We start from the raw sequence: 24,041 nt of genomic DNA on the forward strand, positions 1-24,041 counted from the left end.
GGTGCTCACATCAGCAGTGCCCCCGCCGCTGCCCACGCCATTCCCGGAGCGCGGCAGCTGCGGGCGACACTCACGAGGCTGCGAGGTCCCCGGTGCTTGGCTGCTCCCCACCCTCGGGCGGGGCGGGGGGCGCGGGTGGCTTCCCCTGCAGGGAGATGGAGGGTCAGGGATGCCCCAGCTGGAGCTGCGATGAGCCGGTCCGTGCCAAGCCCGCAGCACCCCCGGGGGGAACACCCCCATTCCCGGGGAGCCGCGGGGCTCGGCAGGCGCTCACCCCGACAGGGCTGGGGGAGCCGCGTGTCCCTCCCCCGGGCCGGGCTGGCATTGTCACCGTTACTGTTCGGTGGCAACGACACCACGGGGTGGCGCTTTCAGTACGTGGTACCGGGCACCGAGCGGCACCGGGTGCTCAGCCCGTCCCGGCGCTCTCACCGGCCCGAGGGACCGAGCGGGGACCCACCTGTGCCGGCCGCCCGCGGCGCGGGGGCTGTGTGCCACCGTGGTTCACTGTCCACGGCCCCAGGGACTGGCTGGCATAGAAGTCCATGGGATAAGGCTGCTGCCACTCGATGTCCTGGAGAGCCACCGCAGCCTGCAGAGAGGACCGGGGATGAGTCCCTGAGCAGCGCCCGCACAGGGGGAGCTGGTGGTGCTGGGAGAGGTCCCAGCATCCAGCTTGGTGTGCCGAGGAGGGCACTGGTGGGGTAAAGCTGGAGGCACTGGCAATCCCATCGGTTTCACAAAAGATTGGATATCCCAGCAGCGTGCCTGGACTGTGCACAGAGCACAGATGTAAAGAGGAGGGGACACTGTCTGGGTGCAGGGACATCCCCAAGCCTGCTTTGGTGCATCACCCCAAGCTAGGACTGTCCCCCCAAAAGAAAGAGGGGTGCTCACCTCATAGGGTGTCAGCAGTGGCTTGCTGAAAGCTTCTCCCCAGTCGATGGAGAGCCGGGGACAGGCTACCTGCACCCACCTGGAAGGGCAATGTCACAGTGAGGATGAGCATTTTGGGAAGAACAAGGCACAGTGAAGCCCCTCAGCAGAACCCCAGAAGGTCCTTACTGTGCCAGCACCACCCTGCTAAGGACAGCCCTGCCCCTTCCCTGCACAGTGACAGCAGGACAGAAGTGTCAGGGACAGCTTCAAGAGGGAATTGCACAGAGATGGGACACCCTGGGGCTGGAGGGGGTCAGCAGCACTCACACATCCACCTCTGGGAAGAGCTTTAACTTGCTGGGGAAGATCTCAGACAGCAGCACCCGCACATAGGGCCGGCCCAGGGCACGGAGACGTGACTCCAGGTGCTGCAGGGGAAAAAGGTACCTGGCAGGGTTAGGGTCCTCCAGCAAGCCCCCCAAGCCCTGCCCACAGCCCCTTCCTGGCCATCAGACCCTCTGTGCGTCCCAGCTCTGCCCCACGTGTCCCCTTGGCAGTCATAGGCCAGACTGTGGCCATGGCTCCGGCTTGTGCCCAGCTCTCCCCAGCACGTGCCTCAGCCTAATGAAGTAATTACTGCTCAATGACAACAATCTGTTCTCGTTAGCGGCTGCCTGCCCTGGGACACCGCCTGTCATGGGCTGGCTGCAGCCAGGGCTTGCAGGAGGAGGAGAGGGGCCAGAGATGTCCTTGTCCTCCAGAGCCGGCACTAATGGGCCCCTGCCCAGCCAGCCCTGCCCATGCCCATGCCCTGCCCACTGTGGAAGAGCAGCTGCTGAGACCTTGCTGCCCTGCCTCAAATCTCACCCCAGCATTTCTGGGTGTCAGCAGGGCCACCATGCTCAGAGGGCAGAACTCTGCTGTCCCGCTCCCCTCTCCCAGCCGGGGTGCAGAAAGCGCCAGCACGGCAGCTGAGCAGGGATGCTGAACCTGATCGGAAGTTCATCCAATTAAAACAAACCCAGCCAATTAATTGCTGAGCTGTCTGGGCGAGGGGGGGGGTGGTTCTCCAAGACTGGCCAGCTCTCCCCAGGAACGGGTTTAATGAGCCCTTGTCCAGCCTCCCTCATCTGCTGCTAATTGTCCACACAGACCGGGGCCAGTGGCCACCGATGAGTTGCCAGCGGTGCCACATCCACCCGCACCCTGGCAGCGATGTTGCCATTGCTCACCCCTCCTTCCCCACACCCCACAGCAATGCCTGGTGCTCGGTGGGGACACTGGGGAGGGGGCTGGTACCTGTAGGATGCTGGGGGAGCCCTGACGGCCCAGCGTGCCCAGGATGAGGCCCCAGCAGCGGGCAGTGCTGGCAGTGAGGATGGCGTCCTGCCGGGCGCGGTGCATGTGCTCGTGGCTGTAGTGCTCCTGCGAGAACACTTTGCTGTAGGGATCGTACCTGCAAAGCACAGCCAGGCTCACACGGGCTCCATCACCTGCACTCCTCCCGGTAATGCCCATCCCTCATTAGCACTAATTGCCTCCCACAGCATCTGTCCTCCTGGCTGATGTAGGACCCAGCCGGCTCGTTAGGGGACAAGGACAGGGATAGGGACGAGTGTCCCACCACAGCACCCCAACACCCAGCACAGCCTCGGCTCCGTGCTCGGCTTCACACTCAGCTCCCCCCATCCTGGCTCATCAATTATGAAGAATTCTTTGATTTGTTGCTTTGTTTGACGAGGAGAATTTTAATCAAATCCCACTCGGGTTTCGGCAGCTTCACCAGCGCCATAAACCTGACGTGCGCCTCCCGTTTGTAACAAACGACCTACTAGGAAATTCAGATTCCTCCAAATGGGCCCAGCCTTTCACTCTTGATATTTCATCTGCTTTCAGCGGCCTCATCATCGCGCTTTATGGCCTCTGCCTGCAGCAGCCGGGCTTTAATGGCTGCACCTCCACGAGCTTTCACAGGTACTTGTCAAAATGTTTATATTCAGCCGGAGTAAATGGCTGGTGTTCATCTCCCTGGAACACCTCCTCACCCACCCCGTGGCCTCTCACCTGCCCATGCTTGCTGCTGGCAGCTGCCTGCCCAGCCCTGGGGGGCACATGGGGACAGATGGGGCGGTCCCTACCATGGGACTGGACTGGGTGCCTGTACCTGTATGCAGGTATTCCTGGGTTGGCGATCATGATGGACTCCAGGTGGAAGCGCCCGTCACCCAAATACCTGCCGAGAGGAGAGGGAGAGCTATGGCACTGGGAAACAGCAGCACCCCATCCACGTGTCCACTGGTTTTCCAAACTGCAGCACAGTGGAGATGCCAGGAATCCAAGCTCCAGTGCTGGGACCCAGGGGCAGCAGGCACAGCCAGGGTTCCCTGCCGTGGCAGGGCTGGAGAGGCAGCCATGCTCGGAGCAAGGAGGGGTGCTCACACCAGCACAGGGTGGCTGGGAGCTGCTCCATCTCAATGGCTGGTTCTAGACGTTGCTGCTTCCATTTCTAATCGGATTTCCAGTCAGCAATTACATTTCAAAGCCTTTCATTCAGCTGCCCTAATGGAGTGAGGGCCTGGAAAATGAATTCAGACGTAAAACTTGACTAGATTTTGCCCTTAATTGGAGAATGACATTTTGGGAGATCAAAGCTAATTTGTCTGCAAAAGTTAGCCCCAGAGACGGTGCAAAGAAGAAAATAATAATGCAGGTAAGGCCGAGTGCACCTGCGCGGGTTGGTACCGCACTGCCGCTCCTCTGCCAGCTGCAAGGACCCACTCTCACCAATGCAGTGCCAGCCTGGCTGCCCCTGCCGTCCTTGGAGAGACAGAAAGTGGCTCAGGATGAATCCACAGCTCTCACTGCCCCTGTGTCCAGCAACCTGGAACCCAGATCCCTGTATGGCCGTGCTTGGAAAGGCACAGGTGCTGTTGGCTCCCAGCAGCATGGGCAAGAAGGAGCACAGCAGGGCCCAAACTCACACCTGGGCTCCCCAGCTCCCCCCAAGGGTGGGGTCCTTGTATTTATTTATTCTGCAGCACACTGTATTCACAGTACATTAAGCATTTCCATTACCTAAAATAATTAGGTGATAGGAAGCGAAGTGCTCCCTCTAATTTGCTGTTCTTAAATAAAATTAATGTTGCTGTGATGTTGGGCCCCGGCCATTTGTCTTTTCCAATTATCCACCCGCCCTTCCATCTATTATCTATTCTGATATACGACTCAATTATTTCCTCCGTGCTACAAGCACACGCCACTTAAAGCAGTGCGAGGAGCTGAAGGGGGCCCATCCCAGCCTGTGGATAGCCCTAACCACCCCCTAAAATTGCACAAAACCAGGCAGGGGGTGCAGGAAGGATGGCAAGTCTGGGCCAGGCAGGAGGGTGCTGAAGGACCCCAGGTACTTACACAATGGCATCCGTGTCCTGAGCGAGCCGGGGGGACGTACAGCCCAGGATCTCCCCCGGGGACAGCGGCTTACACTGGGGCACGCACACCTTGTACTGGGAGCGCAGCTCCTGTGACACTGCCTGTGGGAGATGTGGGGTCAGCAGGGACAGGCATGGCAAAAGGCTGTCTGAGGACCTTTGGGGACACCCCAACCCTGGCAGACCCAGCTGTTGTGGAGGGGAACCAGCCCGCTCGGGGTGGCACCAGGAACAGCCCCGCACAGCCGGGGATGCTCAGCGAGGCTCAAGCAAGGTATCAATTAAAAGACAAGGGAAAAGGCTTAACGCTTGGATAGCCCCGTGTTTTGATAGACACGGCTCAAGAGGCTCATTCATCTCCTCCCCTCCTGCCCAGCCGGCCGTTCAGGGGCAGACAGACAGAGCCGCCGGAGCTTCCCCGGCCGCTGCCGGCACTGCATCAAAATGCCAAGTGCTCCACCGCCTGCCCTGACATTTCCAGAGCAGCTCCCGGGGGAGCTGGGGAGGGGTGCCGCCATGAAACATTGATCAGAGTTATTATAAAGTACTTGATCAACGTTATGGCAGCACCACATTATTGCAGAGACTCGTCAGAGGGGAACCAGCTCCACCGGCACCCCGGGGCAGCCGCTCCCGCTGCGGGGCTGGGACAGGGAAGGGCTGAGCAAGAGGAAAACTCAGGGAGAGACAAAAGCCAGGGATTTCCATCTCACCTGCACCGTGGAGACAAACTGGATGGTGCTGACCAGGGCCAGGGAGGTGCCTGCTGCAAAGTTGAAGCGAATGGTCTCAAGGAAATGGGATGCATCGATCTTTATGTCCACGAACACATAGAGCATCTTCAGCCCCTGGGTGGAGTCGATGGGAACTGGTGACAGGAAGAGACAGGGTCTGAGTGTGGGGTACACCCGGGGCTCCAGCAAGCCCCAGGCTGTTGCTGCCTGCAGCTGGGGAATAAAGCAGGTTGGTGGGGCTCCCTGTGTCCCAAACTGCCCTGCCACAGGCAGGCTGGGCTGTGCCTGTGCTGGCACCCAGGCCAGGGGGTGTAGATGGGAGCCACAGAGAGTACCCGCTCGTTTCTCTCCAGATAATGGCAGCCTGGGGAATCAATGAACACAAATCTAATTACCCCTGGTGCTAAGAAGCCTTTGTCACCACGATTAAGTGAATAATTAAAGTACACAGAGTCCACATCGATCCACAGCTCCATGTTCACTTCCCATTTTGGTGCTCTTTGCCTGATCACAATTAAGTGCAAATTACTCCCTCCTGCGGGGCACGTAGGGCTGGGAGGGAGCAGGAAGCATCGTGTGCCTCACCACTGGCTACCCTGGTGACAGGACCACCGTGGGCAGCTCAAAAGGAGCCCAGCATCCTCACAGCAGCCTGTGGGTAACCCAGGGTGCCCTGTGACCAACCCAACTCTGCCCTGTGACCCACTCAGCCCAGAGCAGGCAAGGGCGACAAGGCCATGGGGAGCAGATGGCAGCTGGTCTGGTGACAGTCAGCCTGGCAGTGCCTGCCTGTCCCTGCAGGGAGCAGCTCCAGCTGATGTGACTCCCATTCCCTGGAGCAGCCTGATGGATACGGCCCCTTCTTCCCTTTTCTGCTGTTCATTCATGAGCAGCAGGCTACAAACCAGGAGTTTTATACTCCCTGTTCCAGTGGTGCCCATAACCCTCCTCCCGTAACAAAGCACCTAGCACACATATTTATCACCAGGAACGCTCACACCAACGTGGCTTTCAGAACAGAGTTCTCAACTGGGGAGTCAGTATTTCATACAGAGCCTGATGCAATTCTTCAAACCCATTTATAGGGCCCCATAAACGTCCAGGAGGGCTGCCAGGTGCTGGGAGCATGGCAGCAGCAGGGATGCACACACCTCTTACTCATTATGGCAATTCTGCAGATCCACCTTAAAACCCAGAGCGTCTTATTGTTATTTTTGGGCTGATTCCATCCTGGGTGGACTTCAAAGTTAGCAGCATCTGGGACAGCAGCGCAGTTTCCATGGCAACTGGATCCAGAGTACTGTCCGCCTGGGGAGCACACAGCCTCCTCCTCCTCCTCCCTTCCCCGCCCAGCCTGCACTGTACCCGCAAAGCTGCCTTTCCTGGCCCTGGGGCAAGCGGGACCCCCAGGCCCTTGCTCTCCTCTGCCATCACTCCCTTTGTCATCACTCCACAGAGGCCAGGCGAGGAGCAGGAGCAGCCTCATCCCCTGGGCCAGCAGGGTCCTGCCAAGCCACGGCCCTGCTGCTCTGCTCTTGGGGACACGGCTGTGTCCGTGTGCTGCTGCAGCAGCTGAGCAGGATGAGCACGCCCTGCTGAGCCCCAAATCCTGCCTGTGAGCAGCCACCCAGCCAGCCTGGCCCCATCCAAAGCCAGCAGCTGAAGCAGGAGAACAGAAAGCCCTCTGGGAAGGGATTAGCCTTTGGCACCAAGTCTCCGAGCTGGCATCTGGAGGGGTGTGGAGTCGCTCGGCGTGGCAGGGTGGCAGCAGCACAGCTCCCACAGTGCCACACATGGCCACCCCAGCAGCACCCCAGGACTCAGTGTCACCTACTTAGGCAACTGTGTCCGTAGTGCACCAGGAAGTCAGCGCCCAGGGCCCGGGCCGTGTAGTCATCCACGCAGCAGGCGCCGTAGGTCACATCACCCATCACCACTGCCTCTGCATCCGTGAATCTGTGGGAAGGCACAGCACTGAGGGTCACAGCCGTGTCACCAGAGCCCAGGTTCTGTCCCCCAGCCTCGTGGCAGGTCACTATGGGGGGACCCCGCGCTGCCACCGAGCCACGCGCCGAAGAGGACGAGCACTGGCTACTCTCCGAGATGTCAACATGATTAAGCTGGAGAGCGGTAATCCGCCTCTTCAATTGGGTAAAGCTGTTTGCAATTCAGCGGATTATCCACTCATCAAACAATACGCTGCCAGATTCCTAATGCTCCAGCGGGGAGAGCAGCAGAGGGAGACCAGGCACAGCGTGGTGCCACCACTTCCACCAGCCAGCTCTAGGGACTGGAGCCACCAGGATGGGCAGAACAGCTGTCCTGGCATCCCTTGTGGTGCCAGCCAAGCCACCATCACCCCATGGCTGTGGGCACTGTGTGAGCTGGGGAATCCAATCTGCACCTGGCTGTGTCAGCCCTGGATGCCAGTTTGGCCAAGCTGTGTGACCTCCAGAAGAGCTGGTGCTAAAGTGGCACTTGGCAAGGGAAAGCACCAAACCACCACTGGTGCTGTCCCCTACCCCCAGTGCTCCAGTCCACACCCACCTGGCACCTGCCAGCCTGTGGGTGAAGGGGCACACACCAGCACCGAGCATCAAAGCCAGGGCTCTGGCTTGATTCAGAGGCACCACCTTTGTGGGTATTTATTGCACCATTTTGGGGGATTATTAGCTTGGCTACCTTCCCAGGGAGCTGCCGCAGCAGGATGAGAGCAGGTATCGCGATGACAAAGCCCCGTGCCTGGAGGGGCTGCTTAAACCAGATGCTAATTCCTTATTTAATTGAGGCCTGCTGTAGCTCGGTGCCAGCGGGGTCCCCCCTGCTGCTGGCACCGGGGACCAGGGAAGGAGGGGGCCCTGGCACAGTGTCACCCCCTGCAGCACCCATCTCTGGCTGGGGGCCAGGGTCCCGCGCTCCCCCCGAGCGCCAGGCAGGGAGCGTTACGTCGGCGGCAAGAATAGAAATGGTGGGCAGAGCTGGGCAGATGGCAGAAGGTGGAGAAATGGCGGAGCGTGCTGAATATTAACAGCTCCGGCCCATCCGTCAGCGCCCGGGGAGGGGGACAGGGGAGCAGCAATGCTGGAGCATCCCCGAGGAGGGGGCACAGCCTGGGCAGCTCCCATTCCACAAGGGTTGGGGAACGTCAGAAGATGGGCAGGATCCTGCCAGCACCCAAATCCCGCGATTCCTCACGGCCAGCGTGGCCTGGATGGGAGGATGGCTCCTCCACTGCCCACGTGGTCACACCGTGGGGCTGGGGACTGCCAGTGAAGGTTCGAGAAGGCTCTTCCCACCCTTCTGAGCCCCCAGCCCCCTGCTCTAATGAGAGGTGATGAGATGAACATGAATCAGACTCCACACATCTCAGCAAAAGTGGAAAATTATTCAGCTCCTTAAGATTCAGGATGGGGAGGTCTGACTCAGAGCGGCAGCCAGCGCCGCTTAATTTTTTATAGATTAAAATGTATGCAAATTGGCCCAAACCCCAGAGAAAGTCCCTGGGGGTGAAGAGCAAGAAAGTGAAATAGCAACAGTGGAAGGAGGAGGGCAGAGGTGCCCGTGGCCCTGCCTGATGTGTGGGGCTGCAGCTGGACAGGGAGAGACGAGGCTGAGCCCGCGCTGGCCATGGGCAAAATTCCTCCTCTGGCTGCAGGGAGTGGAGTCACAGGTGAGCAAAGAGGTCACGGGATGGTGCCTGGTGAGAAGGGAACCCAATGGTGCTGGCAAGGCCAGGAGCCTGGTGGTGCTGCAGGAGGGGCTCCAGGATGGCACACACCAGGATCACCCGCTCCGGCTGGGCTGGACAATCGAGCGGAGCCGTAATCATCTCCAGAGACAAATCAAAGGCAGGCGCCAGGGCCTCCCCTTGATGTTTTAATCAGTTCAGTGTCGCCAGAGTCTTTCATCAAACTACAGAGGAAGGAAATGTCAATTAGCAGCCACCTGCCTCCAACACGGGCTGGGGAGCTACTTCCCAACCAGCCTGGAGCAGGACGTGGGCAAGGGGCAGCCACGGCAGCATCTTTGTCAGTGTTTTGTGTCCCTGGAAGTTGTCACAGCCATGGATGGGTCCCAGCAGCGTGCTGGCAGTGGTGACAGGGATGTCCCCACCCAGCGCTGAGATGCTCATTACAGCTGGGAGCTCATGAATATTGAACACGTGGGGAGGTTATTCATCTTTTACGTCCCGCAAACCCCGGCTCATTCTGAAAAACCGCCTGGCCTTAGCATTTTTCTCATCTCCCCTTAATTCATTATCTGCTCCTTTAAACAGATGGCTCCCAAAATCCCATTTATAAAGAGCCATGCTCAGCACTGGCAGGATGAGCCTCAGGGCAGGCCAGGTCCCGGCCCCAATCCCAGCTGGGACCCCCAGGCCCTCCCAGCCCTGCTCCCCAGTGCAGGATGGAGGCAGCAGCAATCCAGGGACAAGTTTTGGGCTGAAAACGCTGGGTCAGAGACATGCACACATGGGGCCTGCATGTCTCCAAGCACAGGGTAGCCAGCCCCTGTCACCTGAGCACAGGAACTTGGCTGGAGCAGCTCTGATTTATCCCAGCCCCTCGAAAAATGAATGAGAGCATTTGCTGCTGGCAGGAGCGCGAGGTCCCTTGGCAGTGTGTGAATGATACAGTGCTGGTCCTCAAGCCATGAGGCAGAGCTGCTCTCCCCAGCAGGGATGAGTCCTCAGCCCACTAGCCCTTGGTGGAGAGGGGATTGAGGGGACTGGGCTGAGAGTGGCCAGTCCTGTGCTATGGGAGGATGGAGGCAGCACTGGGATGCCAGGGTGCCTGCATGCTGTGCTAGGAACAGGAACACGGTGCAGACTGCCCCTTGCCTCACAGCCACCTGCCTCAGCTGCATGTGGCCCTTCAAATACCCCACAATCACCGCACAATCACCCCACAAACTCCACCCCAGTGTGCCCAGCGTGTCCCAGGACACCCGTGGGTGCTGCTGTCCTGGGCTCTGGGGGCTGAGCCCAGCCCTGGCTGAGAACAGTGCACTTAATTAGCAGAGGAGCCCATCACCAAGCCCCATTACCAGACTCCCAACTTCATTAGCACAGGAAGGCTGCACATAATTAAAATAATGAGTTTGCAATTTTATTGCAATTGGTGCTGGAAGAGCCCGGCTGCAGCTGGGCAGTGATGGAGCCCCACAGTGCTTCTGCAAATGGGGCATGATGGGGAGAGGTGGGTGCCCCCACAGCCCCCCAGGAGGAGCCATCTCCAGCTGGGTCCCCTCCCCTGAGGGGACTTCCCACTCTGTCCTCACTATAGGTGGCAGGGCAAACACCACCTCACAAGGGGCAAGTCCCAGGGCACCCCAGCTTTGCTGGTCCTGTAGCAGCAAAAAATCTCAAACTAAGGCAAACCAAGGGTTTGCACATTGGCTGTAAAGGCACCATGACCATCCTGTGTCTGGATACTGCCTGTCCTCTCTTCACAACACAGAGCTCTGTGGGGTACAAGGAGGTGGCATGGGGCACTGGTGGTGGGCACCACACCCGTGGTGGCACATCCCAGCCCTGGGAGGTGACAGCCCTATAGACCCCACACATTCCCCCCAGCCCCATCCCCCTGGCACAGGCACCACCCGGGTGGAAGGTTTTGAACATCTCCAATGAAGTGAGAACTTCATTCCTCCTAATGATGCTGTTGTGTGGTTAATGACAGTGATTAAATTCCCCTGCACACTGTGCACCCGCTGCCAGGGCCTCCAGGTTGTGCTGAAAAGGACAAGGGAAGAAGGGAAGGCAGCGCTGGCCATCAGAGCCACAGCACTGTGCAGCTGAGGCCAGATCCTGATCTCTGTTAGTGTCCCAGGGTGGCCTTTTAGGACCTCCTGGTGATGCTGCCAGCTTCATCACAGCATTCAATCCCACACTGCCACATGGCAGACCTGCCTGGCCAAGGGACCTGGCACCTGCTGGTACTGGGAACCTGCTGGGCACATCAGCCATGGCACTGGGTACTGTGGGCACACTATCCATCAGGGCCTCTTTAGTCCTGGCCATAGTGGGGCATTTCAAGCTCTGCCACAGCTGTTGGGCTGTGCACACAGATGTTTAACTCTTTATTGCTCAACCAGGACCTGCTGTCACTCCAAAAAGTCCCAGTCTGCTCCTGAGTCACCAGGATGAGACTAGGACGGTCTGTGCACCTCCAGCACCACCTCGCATGGATCTTCAAAAGCCACTGGGAGTTGGGAGGTGTTTAAAAGCCACTGGGAGTTGGGAGGTGTTTAAAAGCCACTGGGAGTTGGGAGGTGTTTAAAGCTGGCAGGGCAGCCTCTGCAGGCATCAGGACACCTCTGGGCCCCCCTGCCATTGCCCATCCCCGGCACCAAGCCTCGGCTGATTAGCAGGAGCCTCTCACCCCGGCGTGGCACAGGAAGACAGAGGGATTAGCAGCTGCGAAGCCTGACAGCCAACTTTATTAACACGGAATCAAAAGCCCAGCTGAGAGCCCAGCTGATCCGTCTGCTCCAGCCCCGGCGGGGAGGGAAGCAGGGGCTCGCTCCTGGCTGCACAGCCCCCAGCTGCAAGCCGGTGGCGCAGGGGGACACGACTGCCACCTCCCCGGCACGACAGCGGGTGGGCTTGGGGGGCTGCCCCTCCCCGAGCTGTGGTCCGAGCTCCCCCCACGCGGCTCTCCACGCTGCCGCCCCCCAGCACGAGTTCCTCTCTGCCGAATTACATCAGCCGTGACAAATGAAGCCAATTTGGAAGGTGCCGCGGGAGTGTCGTGATGTGGCGCCGGCAGCGCGCAGACCCCGGCCCCGACGCCCCCCGCCGCAGCCCGGCCGCTCGCCCCGGCACGGCTTTGACAATGACAAACCTATTAACGGTAATTAACTGGCCTCACACCGTCAATGCTCCGAGTGCGCTCTCGATTTCAAAGGCTCCAGGCTGAGAACCCCACCGGCCTTTCCGGCGGCTTCGGCTACATCTTCATCCCCGCAGCCCCTCGGGGCTCGGCCAGCGCCAGTGCAATGCTGGGAAGCTCAGACAGGCCCCACCTGGCCGCCCCCCTCCCCTCCTTACTCCACGGAGCTCCCCGGGGGCCTGCTCACTCCCACTCAGCAGTGAGGGACGTGGTGACACTGCCATCCCACTGCACAGGGACAGACAGACGCACAGCGAGCAGCACGTCCCCCTCGAGCCGCCTGTGATGCGGGGGAGTGAGCACATCCCCGCTCTCGGCTCTCCCAGCACCACCAGGCCACGGCACAAATATTCTATTAGAAGGCAGCTCCAGCAGAAGGGATAAATATTCCGTCTGAGTGGCAGCTGACACGGCTCCAGTTCAACCGACACACACAGGGGTGGGCACTGTCACCCCAGGGGCAGCAGCCCCGAGCATGGCTCTGCAGCCAGCAGCAGAGAATGCAGGGGAGGGAGAACTCACTCCCCAAACTCCTACCAGCAAGGATAGGGCAGGAGGCTCTGGGGATGGGCTGGGGAAAGGGGCTGCTCACTGAGCAATGCCCCCAGTGGGCACACAGCTATTCCTGTCACGCTCTGTCATCAGGAGGAAGGGGACACCAGCCCAGGGCTGATGGTACCCCAAGCCCCTGTCCCCAGCCTGGTGACAGCAGTGAGAGCAGAGAGCTGCAGCGATTCCTGTCACGTTGGAGGCTCATCCGGCCCCAGCACTGGGTGAGGAGGGCCAGCAGGAGCGGGTGGCCGAGCTTCCTTTCCACATTAATGCTGGCGATGAATATTAATAGCAGGAAGAGGCAGGAACTAACGAGGCCACCTGCCGATTCACACCTCACCTCCAGCAGTGTGGCTGGGTCCCCAGTGTGTCCCCAAAAGAGTGGACACAGGGCTGGGCTCACTCCTGCCCACGGCCACTATCTTGTGGCTGGCAGTGCTGGTACCCAGCACAGCCACATCCCCAGCCAGGGTCACAGATGGCACCCAGTGCTCCCACTTAGGGAGTGGCAGTGGAGTGTCTCTGGATACTGCATGGTGGCAGTGAGGGAAGGATACAGCCCTCCTGCTCAGCCTTGAAGCCGTCCCACATCCAAACACCATCCCAGCAGTGCCCCCACATCCCCTCCCTTGGCTGGGCACCTCCACCCACGCAGCACCATCTCCCACCAGCACCCCTCGCCAGCCCACAAAGGATGCCAGCACCCCAGAATCCAGCGGCACCCTGGCATTCAGCACCCTGGAATCCACCATCCACCGGGAAGTGGGGCTTAAGGTTTCATTCAGATAAAAGAGCCCCTTAATCCGCTGCCTTTGAAGTCGGAGACATGAAAGCGGCTGGGTGCCAAAGCCGGAGAGGAGGCAGCTCCACTTAAAGGGACAAACCCACGCGGAGCTGCCCACACTCGCACCCATCCCCTGCCCCCCCGCCCGTCCCCTGCCCGCGCCCACCTTCCCACCCAGTGCGGGGCTGCCGCGGGGGAGACGATGGCAGAGCGGGGACAAAGCCCGCGGGCACGGCTGCCTTCCCACCCAGCACGGCAGCGGCGGGGAGGGGAGGCTGCCGGCCTCGGCAAGGCAGCTGCTAATGAGTGCCACGACCCCGATGGCAGACGAGGCACGAAGTGCTATTAGCACTAATTCATTGTGCTAAAACAGAGAGGGGCTGCGGAGGGGGCTGTGGTGGGTGGGGAGGAAGGCAGCGGTGCTCAGCAGGAAAGAGATCACGGCCAATTTCTGCAAGGTGCCTGCATCCACTGTCACTGCACAGCCCAGCTCCTCTCCAGCGCCTCAGCCTCGCCTCTCAAGCGGCACGGAAAAATCAAGAGAGGAGCCGTGGCAAAGGGGTCACCTAGCAGGAGTGACCCTTTCCGTGCCATCACCGTGGCCTCAAGCCTCCCCAGCGGCAGCAGAGCTGCCCCTGCACATCTCCGTGCCGGGCAGCGTGGCTGCAGAGGCAGGACGAGGCCAGGGGGAGGAGGCTGGGTCCCTGCCGCAGCGGTGGCCCCGCTGCCGGCCCTCCCCGGCTGCGCTGCCGTGGCACCGGGCTGGCGTCAGCCGGTTGTTAACACGGCTGCTCCCGGCTCCAGCACCCCTGCGGAGCCGGCATGCTGAGCCTGTCAGCAGTTCCCAGCACAGTGGAGAGGGGAGGAGAAGCCAAGCAGCGAGGGCTGGGCTGGCACCGTGCCGGTCCCTGCTCCCCAGGGCTGGCAGCAGGTCCCTGTGACCAGCTGCAGGACTGCCCAGCTGTGCCCAGCCAGGTTGTGGCCCCAGCCACAGCACCTCCTCATCCATAGCCCCGGGCCTCTTCCTGCCCAGTGACCAACCCATCCCCAGCAACAGCCCCTGTCCCCATGCCAGCCCAGAGCCTTGTAGGGAAAAGCCGTGTTCTTACCGCTCAATGATGTCAGCGATGGTGCAGGCGAACATGAGGAGCCCTTCTGGCATCTGCAGGGCCACTGGGAAGAGAAACAGCCACAGGGTTAGGAGGCTGGAAGGGACATTGAAGTGGAGACCAGCTCAAGGTGCAGCCACAAACCACCCTTACCAAACCAGCCAGGTGCTGGCCAAAAATCTGGGTGGCTCTGGCAGCTGGGGGGCAGACTGTCCTGCCTTGGGCTGCATCCACTCTCCCTGTGCACACACCTCATCCCTCCCTGAACCCTCTGACACTGCTGGTCTCTCCCACTTCCCACAGTAATGACTTCCAGATTTTAATTATGTGCTGCACAGCAAAAGGTACTTTCTTGTGTTTATTTTAAACCTGCTTCTAATAATGTAAACCTGTGCCCCTGGTTCTCCTGGTACAAGAAAGAGTGAATAATCATCCCCTGTTCAGCCTCTCCACATCATTCACAATTCTACCTCCCTATCATATCCCCTTTCGTTCACCTCTTTTCCAGCTAAAGGATCTAAACCTATTTAATCTCTCCTTATACAGAAGCTGCTCCAAACCTTTGATCATCCTCACTGCCCTTCTCCACACCTCCCTCGCAGCTTCTCTCTCCATTTCAGGAGGGTGGCCAGCAACAGCCGCAGCATTGTGCCTTGCAGGAATTTATTCAACAACAAATTGTTTCCTCATTTGCTCCCTCCTCACAGAATAATCACAACAATCCCTCTTCCTCCAAAGGCCAGCAAACTGCCCAGTGCCTGGGGTCCAGCCAGGACCCCCCCACAGGGTGGTGGGGAGGAGCAGGGACCATGATGGAGGAACATTAATCCTGTTGTTCTTTCACCTGCCAATCCCACTAAGATATCCCAGCTTCCATGCTATCTATCCAAACACTCTCTCCAGATTCCCCTCCGAAAAAATCCCCATGCTTCCAGGCCCAACCCGCTGGCCAGCATGGAGCTGTGTAAAGGCCTGGCTCAAATTAGGCTGATCCAACCCTGTTCCAACCTGCAGGGCCCAAGGAAACCAGCAAGTGCTCTGCCAGCCCCTGCCTGACCTGGCAGGGATGAGGTTCCATACCCCAGCATCCCCCACTGAGCCCATTTTGGCCCATTTGGGGCTGCCCTCCAGCCCAGATCTGCAAACAGCAGCTTGGCAGGAAGCAGCAGGGCCGCTCTCCACAGCCACAGCACAATGGGGAAAGGGGGTGCTCCCCAGCCCCCCCAAACCCCACAGCAGGCAGGGCACAGGCAGGGCTGGCTGCAGCCCGGTGGGAGGCTGCGTTCCCCCAGCAACGAGCCCCTGGCTGGTCTCTGCACACGCGGATTTTTAAATCCCAGCACGGCTGGCTGGCTGATGGGCTCGGCTCCCAGCTCGGAAGCCTAAATCCCAGCCGCATATTTACATTTAATTAGGAGGTGCCAAGCAGCAAAACACAGCGAGGGAAGCCAGAGCGGCACGGCTGGGCGGCCTCGCCGTGTCCTGCTGGGACACGCCCAGCCCCGATTCCCACCCCGCAGCCGGAATGGGCCGGGCAGCCCCACACCCTGCGGCCCTTCGGCACGGCAGCCGCGAGCAGCGCAGCCTCCACAACATCCCCGCGACGCCTGCCAGCCCTGCCAGCTCGGTGGCAGCAGGCAGAGACATTCCCAGGTGGATACAAAGCATTTCTGCCCCACGAGCAGCCCCTGTCTGCGGGTGAAGGCAGGGTGGGGACGCTGGTGACACTCGGGGATGGGGTGGGGGAAGCTCCGAGCCCTGCTCCCCCTAGCTGAGCACACACTGCTCAGTGGGATGCACAGGCTGTGCAGGGAAAGCCCTCTCCTGAAGCCTCCACAATCATTCCCTGCTCCTCTGGGGGTACCCAACCCTCTGAGGAAGGTTCAGACTAGAAAGCAGCACGGCCCAGCTCCCTGCCAGCCCCACCTGGTGCCCGGTGTTGTGGGGCTCCCCCTTGCCAACTCCAGCAGTGTGTTAGGAAAGTGCAGGGAGAGAGGAGAGAGGCAAGAGGAGCACAGCAGGGACCTGGCCAGCATCCCAGACACATCTCCAGGCTGACAGGTCCACGCAGCTCAACCTGTCCTGTCCAATGTGATTATAATCCAGAGATACAGATCTATTAACCCCCCTCGAGAGGAGCAGAGCTCGCCAACACAGAGCCTAAACACACCGAGGGCACAGCAGCAGCTCAGCCCCAGCCTCACCTGCCCCACGGGGGGGCTCAGCAGCACAAACCAGCCCCAAAACCGCTCATCCCCCGGGGCAGCGCTCACCCTTCCTGGCCCCAGCCTGCCGGATGCGCCAGACGGTCTTGGGGATCTCGAAGTTGTAGTTGGTGGGCAGGGCCTCCGCCGCCTGCCGCAGCTCCGCGTTCCCGAGGATCTCCTCGGGGATCTGCTGGGCCACCTGCCGGGCTCGGGCTGCGGGACAAACGGGGAGGGCCCCGAAGGAGCCGTCAGAGGGCAGCGCAGCCCGCACGCCACGGGCCACTGCAGCCGCGCTGTCCTTGGCTCACTGTGCTCACACCCCGAGGGACAGCGGGGAGAAGGGCTGGGTCCCCCCCTGCACGCTGGGGGCAGATTGCTGTCGCTTTCTGGGGAACAAACAGCGGCTTTTTTAGCCCAGAAAGCCCCGCGGTAACCATGTGAAACCCTCTGAGTACAGCCGGCTGTCCCCACAGCCCGGGGACAGCACGCACAGCCCTTCAGGGGCAGCACCCCGGTGACACCCCAATGCACCCCCGTTTCCCCAGCAAGGGGATCCCGTTATCCCACCGGGAAAGAGCCGCCCAGCGCCGGGTGAGCCATCCCGGGAGCCTCATCCTGAAGCCGCCCCCCGACAGCAGCCGCCCCCCTACATCTCGGCGATGCCAGAGTGCAGCGGGGGAGTGACAGCAGGGGGATTATTCACTATTTCCAGCCCAACACCGGCACTCACGAGCCACCAAACCCTCCCCGCACGGCCCACGGGACAACCGACAAAGGGCCAGCTGGGCCGGGCCGGCGGCGGGGGTGGCCGGGACGGCGCAGGAGCCACCTCCCGCCACCGGCCCGACCTCCCCCGTCGAGGCGAGCAAAACAGCGCCCGGTAGCGGCACCGGGAGCCCCGCGCTGATCCGGTCCCAGCCCACCTTTGGCGGGCACCGGGGCCGCGCTCCCGGCCCGCACGGGGGCCGCCATGGCTGTGCGCACGTGGAGGCGGGAAGGCAGCACTAAGCGATCCCCGCGCAAGGCCGGAGCAGTCGCCGGCCGAGAGATCGAGCTCGGGAGCGCACGGGCGGGCCCCGACGGGACGGGCGGTGCGGCGGGGACCGAGCGCTCTCGCCACGGTCCCGGCGGGACACTGGGAGTGCAGTGGGATGTGACAAGCGCTGCGATGGCGGGACGGTCCGCCCTTCACGTCGGGGACGTGGTCCCGCCGCATCCCTCGCGGCGCTGACAGTTTCAGGGTTAAAGGTCCTAACGTTAACACAGGGACGGGGCGGGGGCACCGGGGACGTTGTCACGGTGACGGGTCCGTGTGTGACCCCCTCACGCCCCTGCGAAGCATGGGGCAAGAGGGACCCGAGGGAAATGGGGACCCTCTGGAGACAACGGGGATCCCGACGGTGCAGTGATGACAGCCGTGCTCCCGGTGGAGTAACGGGACCCTCTTGGGGCAGCGGGGACAGCAGCGTCCCCGTGCGAGTAACGGGACCCGCGGTGGGACAGAGGGAAGGAGGCAAGAGGGACCCTCGAGAGGCAGGAGGGACAGTCCGGGGTCAGCGGGGACCTCCAGGGGACGATAGAAGACCGAGGAGGCAGCGGGGATCCCCCGAGGAAAGCGGCGATCCCGGCGGGGCGGTGGGGACAGCTGCGTTCCAGGGGGATAACGGGACCCTCTGTGGTGCACCGGGGAGGAGGCAGGAGGGACTGTCCGGGGACAGCGGGGACAGCTCGGGGGCACCGGGGTGTCGGGACCGCGGCGGAGAGTGCGGGGACAGCAGGAATCGGGACACAAAGGGGACAGCAGCGACCGGGAGGCAGAGGGGGCAGCAGAGCCCCCGGTGACCCCGGTGGGACGGCAGGGAGCGGGTGGGCGGAGGGGACGAGAAGGGGCGGAGGGCACGGTAGGGAGCGGCTGGGACCGTGCCGGGGCGGCGGGGACAGCGCGGACAGCGGAGACCCGGATCGGACGGCGACATCTCGGCAGGACACGGCGACACGGCGGGCAGAGGGGACGATAAGGAGCCGAGGGGACGGCGGGTCCCCGGGGAGCGGCAGGGACGGTGCTGGGCAGGCGGGACAGCGGGGACAGCCGTGATCGCGGCAGGCGCGGGGCGGCGCGGCGGAGCCTCGGTGCGATACCGGGGCACCGTGTGGACGACGACGGCAGAGGGGACAACGATGTGCCGGGGTTGACAGTCGGTCCCGGGGGGACCGCAGAGCTTCGGGGGAGGTGGCGCTGGGCCATACCCCCCGGTGGGGCGGAGGGAGGGCGGCGGCGCGGGGAACGGGAGCAGCGGCACTTTCACGAACTGTCCACGGGAGGCGGGAGAGGCGGCGGCGGCGGCGGAAGGGGGGGCCCGGGGGGGGCTCGCCCAGCCCAGCCCGGCCCAGCCCAGCCCTGCCCGCCCCGTCGCTGCCCCGCCCCGCCCTGCCCAGCCCTGCCCGCCGCTGCAGGCAGCGCGGCACCGGCACCGGGCACCCCTTTATAGGCTCTGCCCGAGGGGGTGGGGGGCGGCGGCGGCCCCAGCCCCGAGGGGGCGGCTCCCCCCTAAAAGCCGGCGGCGGGACGCGCGGCGGGCAGAGGCGCGGCCGGCGCTCCCCGGTGCTCCGGGGCCGGCGCTCCCCGGTGCCGCTGCGGCTCGGCCCGCCATGCCCCCGCGGGGGCCGCTCGCCCGGGCTCCGGCTCCTCGTTCCCGGTACAGCAGCAGCAGCCGCCGCCGCCGCTACCGCTCGCCGCCGCCGCGCCCGAGGCTCTGAGCGCCGCCGCCGCCGCCGCCGGGAGACCGCGCCCGCCCCGGCTCCAAGATGCTCCGCCAAGGTGAGCAGCGCACCGGGAGGGCACCGGGTGCCGCGGGCACCGGGGGCAGCGGGGCCGGCCCCGAAGTTTGTCTCCCCGCCGAAGTTGGGGCCGCGCCGCCGGGCGCCCCCCGCCGCCACCGTGTTACCGGCGCCGCCACCGAGGCTCGGGCACCCCCCGGGGAGCGGCACCGGCGGGAGCGCAGCGCGGCGGGGAGGCGGGAGACCGGGAGGAGCGAAGGGAGGCAGGGCAGGCGCCGGGTCCCGCAGGACCGGGGACGCGGCGGGTCCCGCGGGCGCCGGGGTACGGCGGGTCCCGGAGGCAGCGGGCATGCGGCGGGCGCGGGGGGGGGGTCGGTGCTCGTCCCTCAGGGCGAGGGAACGGGAAACGGGGCTCACCGGGAAGCGCGGGGGGTTCGGCGGGGAAGTTGGGGCGAGCCGTCCCGTTCGGCCCCCCCCGAGGAGAATCGCTCCGCTGTGACATCACGCGATTTCCATGGCAACCGCCTGGGACATCATCGGGGAGCTTTGTGACATCACGGCGAGGGGAGCTGCCGGCCCTCCCGGGGGGTCCGGGACGGTGGGGCGGGGGGGGCAGGACCCCCGGCCCCGCTGCACCGGGGCCGGTCCCGGGGAGATGCTGGGGACAGCGGTGCCGTGCCGGGGGACCCCGGCTGGACCCCCCGCTGCTGCCCCGTGCCCCAGGGAGGGGGCGGCCGTGCAGCCCCAGGCCCGGCCCTCGCCGCCGGCAGCACATGCCCCTCTCCGACGAGGCTCGGGCAGAGGAGAAGGTGCCAACGCTGTGCGTGCAGCCCCTGGCATTGGGGTGCAGACCCCCAGGCAGGGCAGAGCCCCCTCTGCCACCCCAGAGAGGCTTTTTCCCGCTGGGGGAAATGTCACCTTGCGGCTCCGTGGCCTCGCACTCGGATGCTCCTTTCTCTGGCTCCCACCTCAGCTTTGTTCGGTGTATTAACCCAGCCCGGCTGATGACTGGAACAAACCCCAAGCCTTTGGAGCAGTCCTGCTTTCCAGCCTCGGTTCCCAGCCCTGGTGCAGCCGGCTGGAGGAAAAGCCTCATCCAGGCCGGGAAACTGGGAGCCTGAGGTGGAGGCAGGCAGCGAGGCTGCCGACAGGGTTGGATCCCACCAGGGGTAGCCTGTTAAGGTCAAGATCTACAGCTTTCATTTGTGGAGCTAGAAAAACAAAATGCAAATTGAAGAGCCTGTGGGCTAAAGCAAAACCTATTCTTAAAGTTTTTGTCTTGTTAAGCAAGGAAATAGAGTGCCAAATAGGCTTTGTTAAGTGGCAGTCTAATTAATAATTTAAAATCTTGTAGCTGTCTTTCATTAGAATTTATCTGTACATCAACCACAAAATCAGTCAAACACACTCATTTATAAGTTAATACCGTTCCTGAATAATTCAACAGGCAGTTAGAGGAGGCCTCCATCCTGACGACAGGTTCTCCCCTCCCTGCCTCACCCTGGCCAGGTGTCCCTGGGCAGGGCATCCCCATCCCCAGCATTTGCCCAAAGCAGGGTGCAGAAGGGACATCCAACATGTGAAGCAAGGGAACGAGGGGACAGCTGCTGCTGGGGCTCTGGGCTGGGGCCAAACCCCTCTGTGGGGATCTGGGGTGGCTGGTTTTGTCAAGGATGATGGCTGTGTTGTGGGTGGCAGCGCGGGCTGATGGTGGCACTGCCACCGCCTTCCACATCCCACTGCCGGGGAGCAGGCTTGAGGCTGGGGCCATGGCAGGGCTTGAGGCAGCAGGAGCTGTGCTGTGGTTGACACCTCCAAGGGAGGCAGCTCCGAGGGGACAGCTTCACATATGGTGCCACACGGGCAAAGTCGTTTGCAGCAGGATGGTGACAGCGTGGCCGGGCAAGTGCTGCTGTTCCTGAGGGCATTTTGGGCCTCTTGCACCCCGTGAGCTTCATCTGTGGAGCCACTGGTGGGATTCAGGGTGGGCTCTGTGCGGTGGGATGGCACTGGTGTGTGGCAGTGGGTGACAGCGTGGGGTGCAGCTCCATCCCCAGTGGGTGAGGGTGTCACAGCCTTGTCAGGGGTGGCCGCAGGCAGCCGCAGGCAGGAGTGCAACACTGGCGATGCAGGAGAAGGAGAATTCCAGGTCAAGGATGACACCAAGGTCATGGGCAGCCACATCCCCGTCCCTTCCATCGCTCATGCCATCAGTGGGGTGTCCAGCCTCCATCCCTCCCTGCCAGGGCAGCAGTCAGCGGGCAGGGTGCAGGCGCAGGCTGGACTGCGGTTCTTGCGCTGGGGAGCCAAGAGCCCAGAAACCTTTCTGCTTATAAAAGTTTAATTTCATAAAGAGCTGATAGGAAGCCACAAGCTCTCTGTGCCCGGTGAAGCAAGGGAGGGGGTCAGGATGTGGCCCAGGCTGTCCCTGTGGTGGTGCTGGGGGGAGAGAGGAGGGCTCAGCAGACGAGACCTGCCTGGACCTGGAGCTGGGATGTGAAGGAGCCGTGGCTGTTCAGTGGCCAGCACTGATGGAGCCCAGCAGGGTCAGAATATTGGCCACTCTTGGCTGGATGTTATTCCCAGCTTTTGCCTAAAATGCCACACCCGGTGCCCTGCAGTCCCATCTGGGTGCTGGAAGCTGTGGGTGACACTCCAGGTGGCCTCAAAGCGCTGCCCTAAAAACATCAGTGAACCTGCTGGGGAGATGTAAAAAGATGCATTTTCCAGCGTGATTTCACACCCATCTTCCCCTGAAGCACCTGGCAGTGCTGGAGCCAGTGGCACAGGCCAGCAGCAGGGGCAGTGGGGCTCCATGGTGTGCAGGATGAGGCCATGAGTGGGATGTCATTGCCTGGGGCCAGGCAGGATCCTGGGCTGCTGGAAACTGCTGATGGGTTTTGACAGCAAGAGCCAAAATCTTGTTTGAAGGCAAAAACCTGGCAGGGAAGTGTGGGAGCCTGGAGGGATGTGGTGGTGGCCAGGTGTGACCAGGGCTGCCTCCCACTGGGGTGTCCCCTGCTCCTGGCAGTGCCCCTGTGGGAGTGTAGAGGCAAAGCCCCCCTGGCAGAGGAGTGACCCAGGACACAGTCACTGCAGCCCCACACCCCTGTCCCACTCTGCCCCGCATTGGGGCACCCCTGGGTGACACTGCCACTCATCCCCGCCCCAGGGAGCTGCTCCAGTCTCCCCCAAACAGCCAAAAACTTGGGCTTTGTTTGCAAAGTCCAATTCCAGGGTTCAGCCACGATCAATAGAGACTTGGGTTATTAAGAGCAGATTATGTTTGCAGAGCACTTTGGTGGAGCAGCAGCGGCACAGGCACCCACACCCCAGCAGCGGTGCCTGTTGTTTGGCTCCCAGAAGGTTGGGATGGGTGAGGTGCTGCCCTCCTTCAGAGCCCACCCAAGGAGGCTGAAGCCTGATTTAAGAGCAGCTGCAACAAGTGGGAGGCTGCAGGAAGAGCCATGAGGCCAGGAGCAAGGGGCATCCTGGTGGGAGTCAGTGAGGAGGAGCTGGGGATCCGTGTGCTGGCACAGGGTGCAGGGCATGGCCTCAGGAGCACCACTGGGATACAGGAGCATCCGTGTCCTCCCCAGCAAAGCTGCTCCTCCCCTGCTATTTTGGGTGAGGCTGCTCAAGCCCAAGGTGGAAAGAGCTGGCTCAGCCTCAGGATCCTGTGCCAGCAGCAGGGCTGGTGCTGTCCTCGCTCCGGATGTCAACACCACGTCCCATCTCCCAAATGGAGGAAGCACCAATCCCACCGATCCCCCAGTGCCATCCCTGCGGAGCAGCATCACCATGGAAACCCACAGCCCGGCAATCAGAGGGGGGACACTTTTAGGAGTATTATTTTTACTGATGACAAATGGTGAAGGCTCGCTGCTGACAGAGGAGATGAGCCCAGTGCTGGGCATCGCCTGCTTTCCCCGTGGCCGGTTTTTCTCTGCTTTTCCTGCTGGGGGCAGGTGCTGATGGGGCAGCCCTGGCTCTGCCCGGGTGTTAAGTGCGGGCAGGGCGAGCAGCAGATGCAGGACGGGAAGATGCGGGGTGCAATCTTCTTTGCACAGATTAGGATTGGGGGTTATTAAGCGGAAAATGCTCCATTTGGTGCAGAAAGCTCCTTTTCCTTTTGAACAGCATATGTGCCCGCTGGCTGCTTGCTTCTCGGTGGTGTTGGCACAGCGGCTCGGAGCCGGCACGGCAGCTTGGAGCCCGCCCAGCTTTGGTGAGCAGCTTTTAGCGATGCTCCTGCCTGGGCCGGGAGAGCCGTGACCGCTCTGGTGGCTCACAGCGCCAAAAGCTGGTTCCTGTCACGGCCGCCTGTCTCATGGCCAGCGGGATGGGGTGGCAGCGGGTTTTGGCCCTGGAGAGGTGATGGCCCAGCAGGTCCGGGGAGGTCCAGCACATCCAAACCGATCCAAACAGACCCCGTGTGTGGGGAGGGCGCGGTGCTGGAGCCGGAGGGTGTCAGAGGTGCTCCACGTGCTCCCGAGGTCCCGGCATCGCCATCACCCGGGGAGGATGCAGCCGCTGGTTACTGGGGAGGGAATTTGGCTGCCGCTGCTCTGGCGGGGCTCCTTACGGAGCAGCCCTGCAAGCGGAGGGGAGGTGCCAGCGCCTCCGCCAGCCCCGTGTGCCGCACTTGGGAACCGCTTTCTATTTTTTTTTTTT

At 62.0% G+C, this 24,041-nt stretch overlaps 2 protein-coding genes across 2 annotated transcripts in view; one reads left to right on the forward strand and one right to left on the reverse strand.

Moving 5' to 3' along the window:
• Positions 1-32: 32 nt before the first annotated feature.
• DPH1 (diphthamide biosynthesis 1) lies at positions 33-17,574 on the reverse strand. The gene is made up of 12 exons (XM_084219118.1): positions 17,513-17,574; positions 16,656-16,802; positions 14,383-14,446; positions 6,879-7,000; positions 5,024-5,178; positions 4,291-4,412; positions 3,044-3,112; positions 2,179-2,335; positions 1,207-1,307; positions 898-976; positions 461-592; positions 33-145 (listed from the first exon to the last, which is right to left on the reverse strand). The coding sequence occupies exons 1-12, from the start codon at positions 17,559-17,561 to the stop codon at positions 71-73; spliced, it is 1,272 nt and encodes a 423-aa protein (XP_084075244.1). The 5' UTR covers positions 17,562-17,574; the 3' UTR covers positions 33-70.
• Positions 17,575-19,144: 1,570 nt separating this feature from the next.
• The window catches only part of RTN4RL1 (reticulon 4 receptor like 1), a 29,376-nt gene continuing 24,479 nt past the window's right edge, over positions 19,145-24,041 (forward strand). The window contains exon 1 of the mRNA XM_084218863.1: positions 19,145-19,407. Within this exon, the coding sequence (XP_084074989.1) occupies positions 19,395-19,407 (13 nt within the window). The 5' untranslated portion in view covers positions 19,145-19,394. The remainder of the gene's footprint in view (positions 19,408-24,041) is intronic.

Source organism: Fringilla coelebs (assembly GCF_963513975.1).
Source record: "Fringilla coelebs genome assembly, chromosome: 20".
Lineage (NCBI taxonomy): Eukaryota > Metazoa > Chordata > Aves > Passeriformes > Fringillidae > Fringilla > Fringilla coelebs.

Bases quoted from the DNA above. Each gene is read 5' to 3' on its own strand.
- DPH1 (XM_084219118.1), bottom strand. From the start codon at position 17,561: ATGGCGGCCCCCGTGCGGGCCGGGAGCGCGGCCCCGGTGCCCGCCAAA. The intron at 2,336-3,043 runs GTACAGGCACCC...TGTGCTTTGCAG, and splicing joins CCAGGAATACCTGCATACAG to GTACGATCCCTACAGCAAAG. The intron at 977-1,206 runs GTGAGTGCTGCT...TTGCCCTTCCAG, and splicing joins CTCTTCCCAGAGGTGGATGT to GTGGGTGCAGGTAGCCTGTC.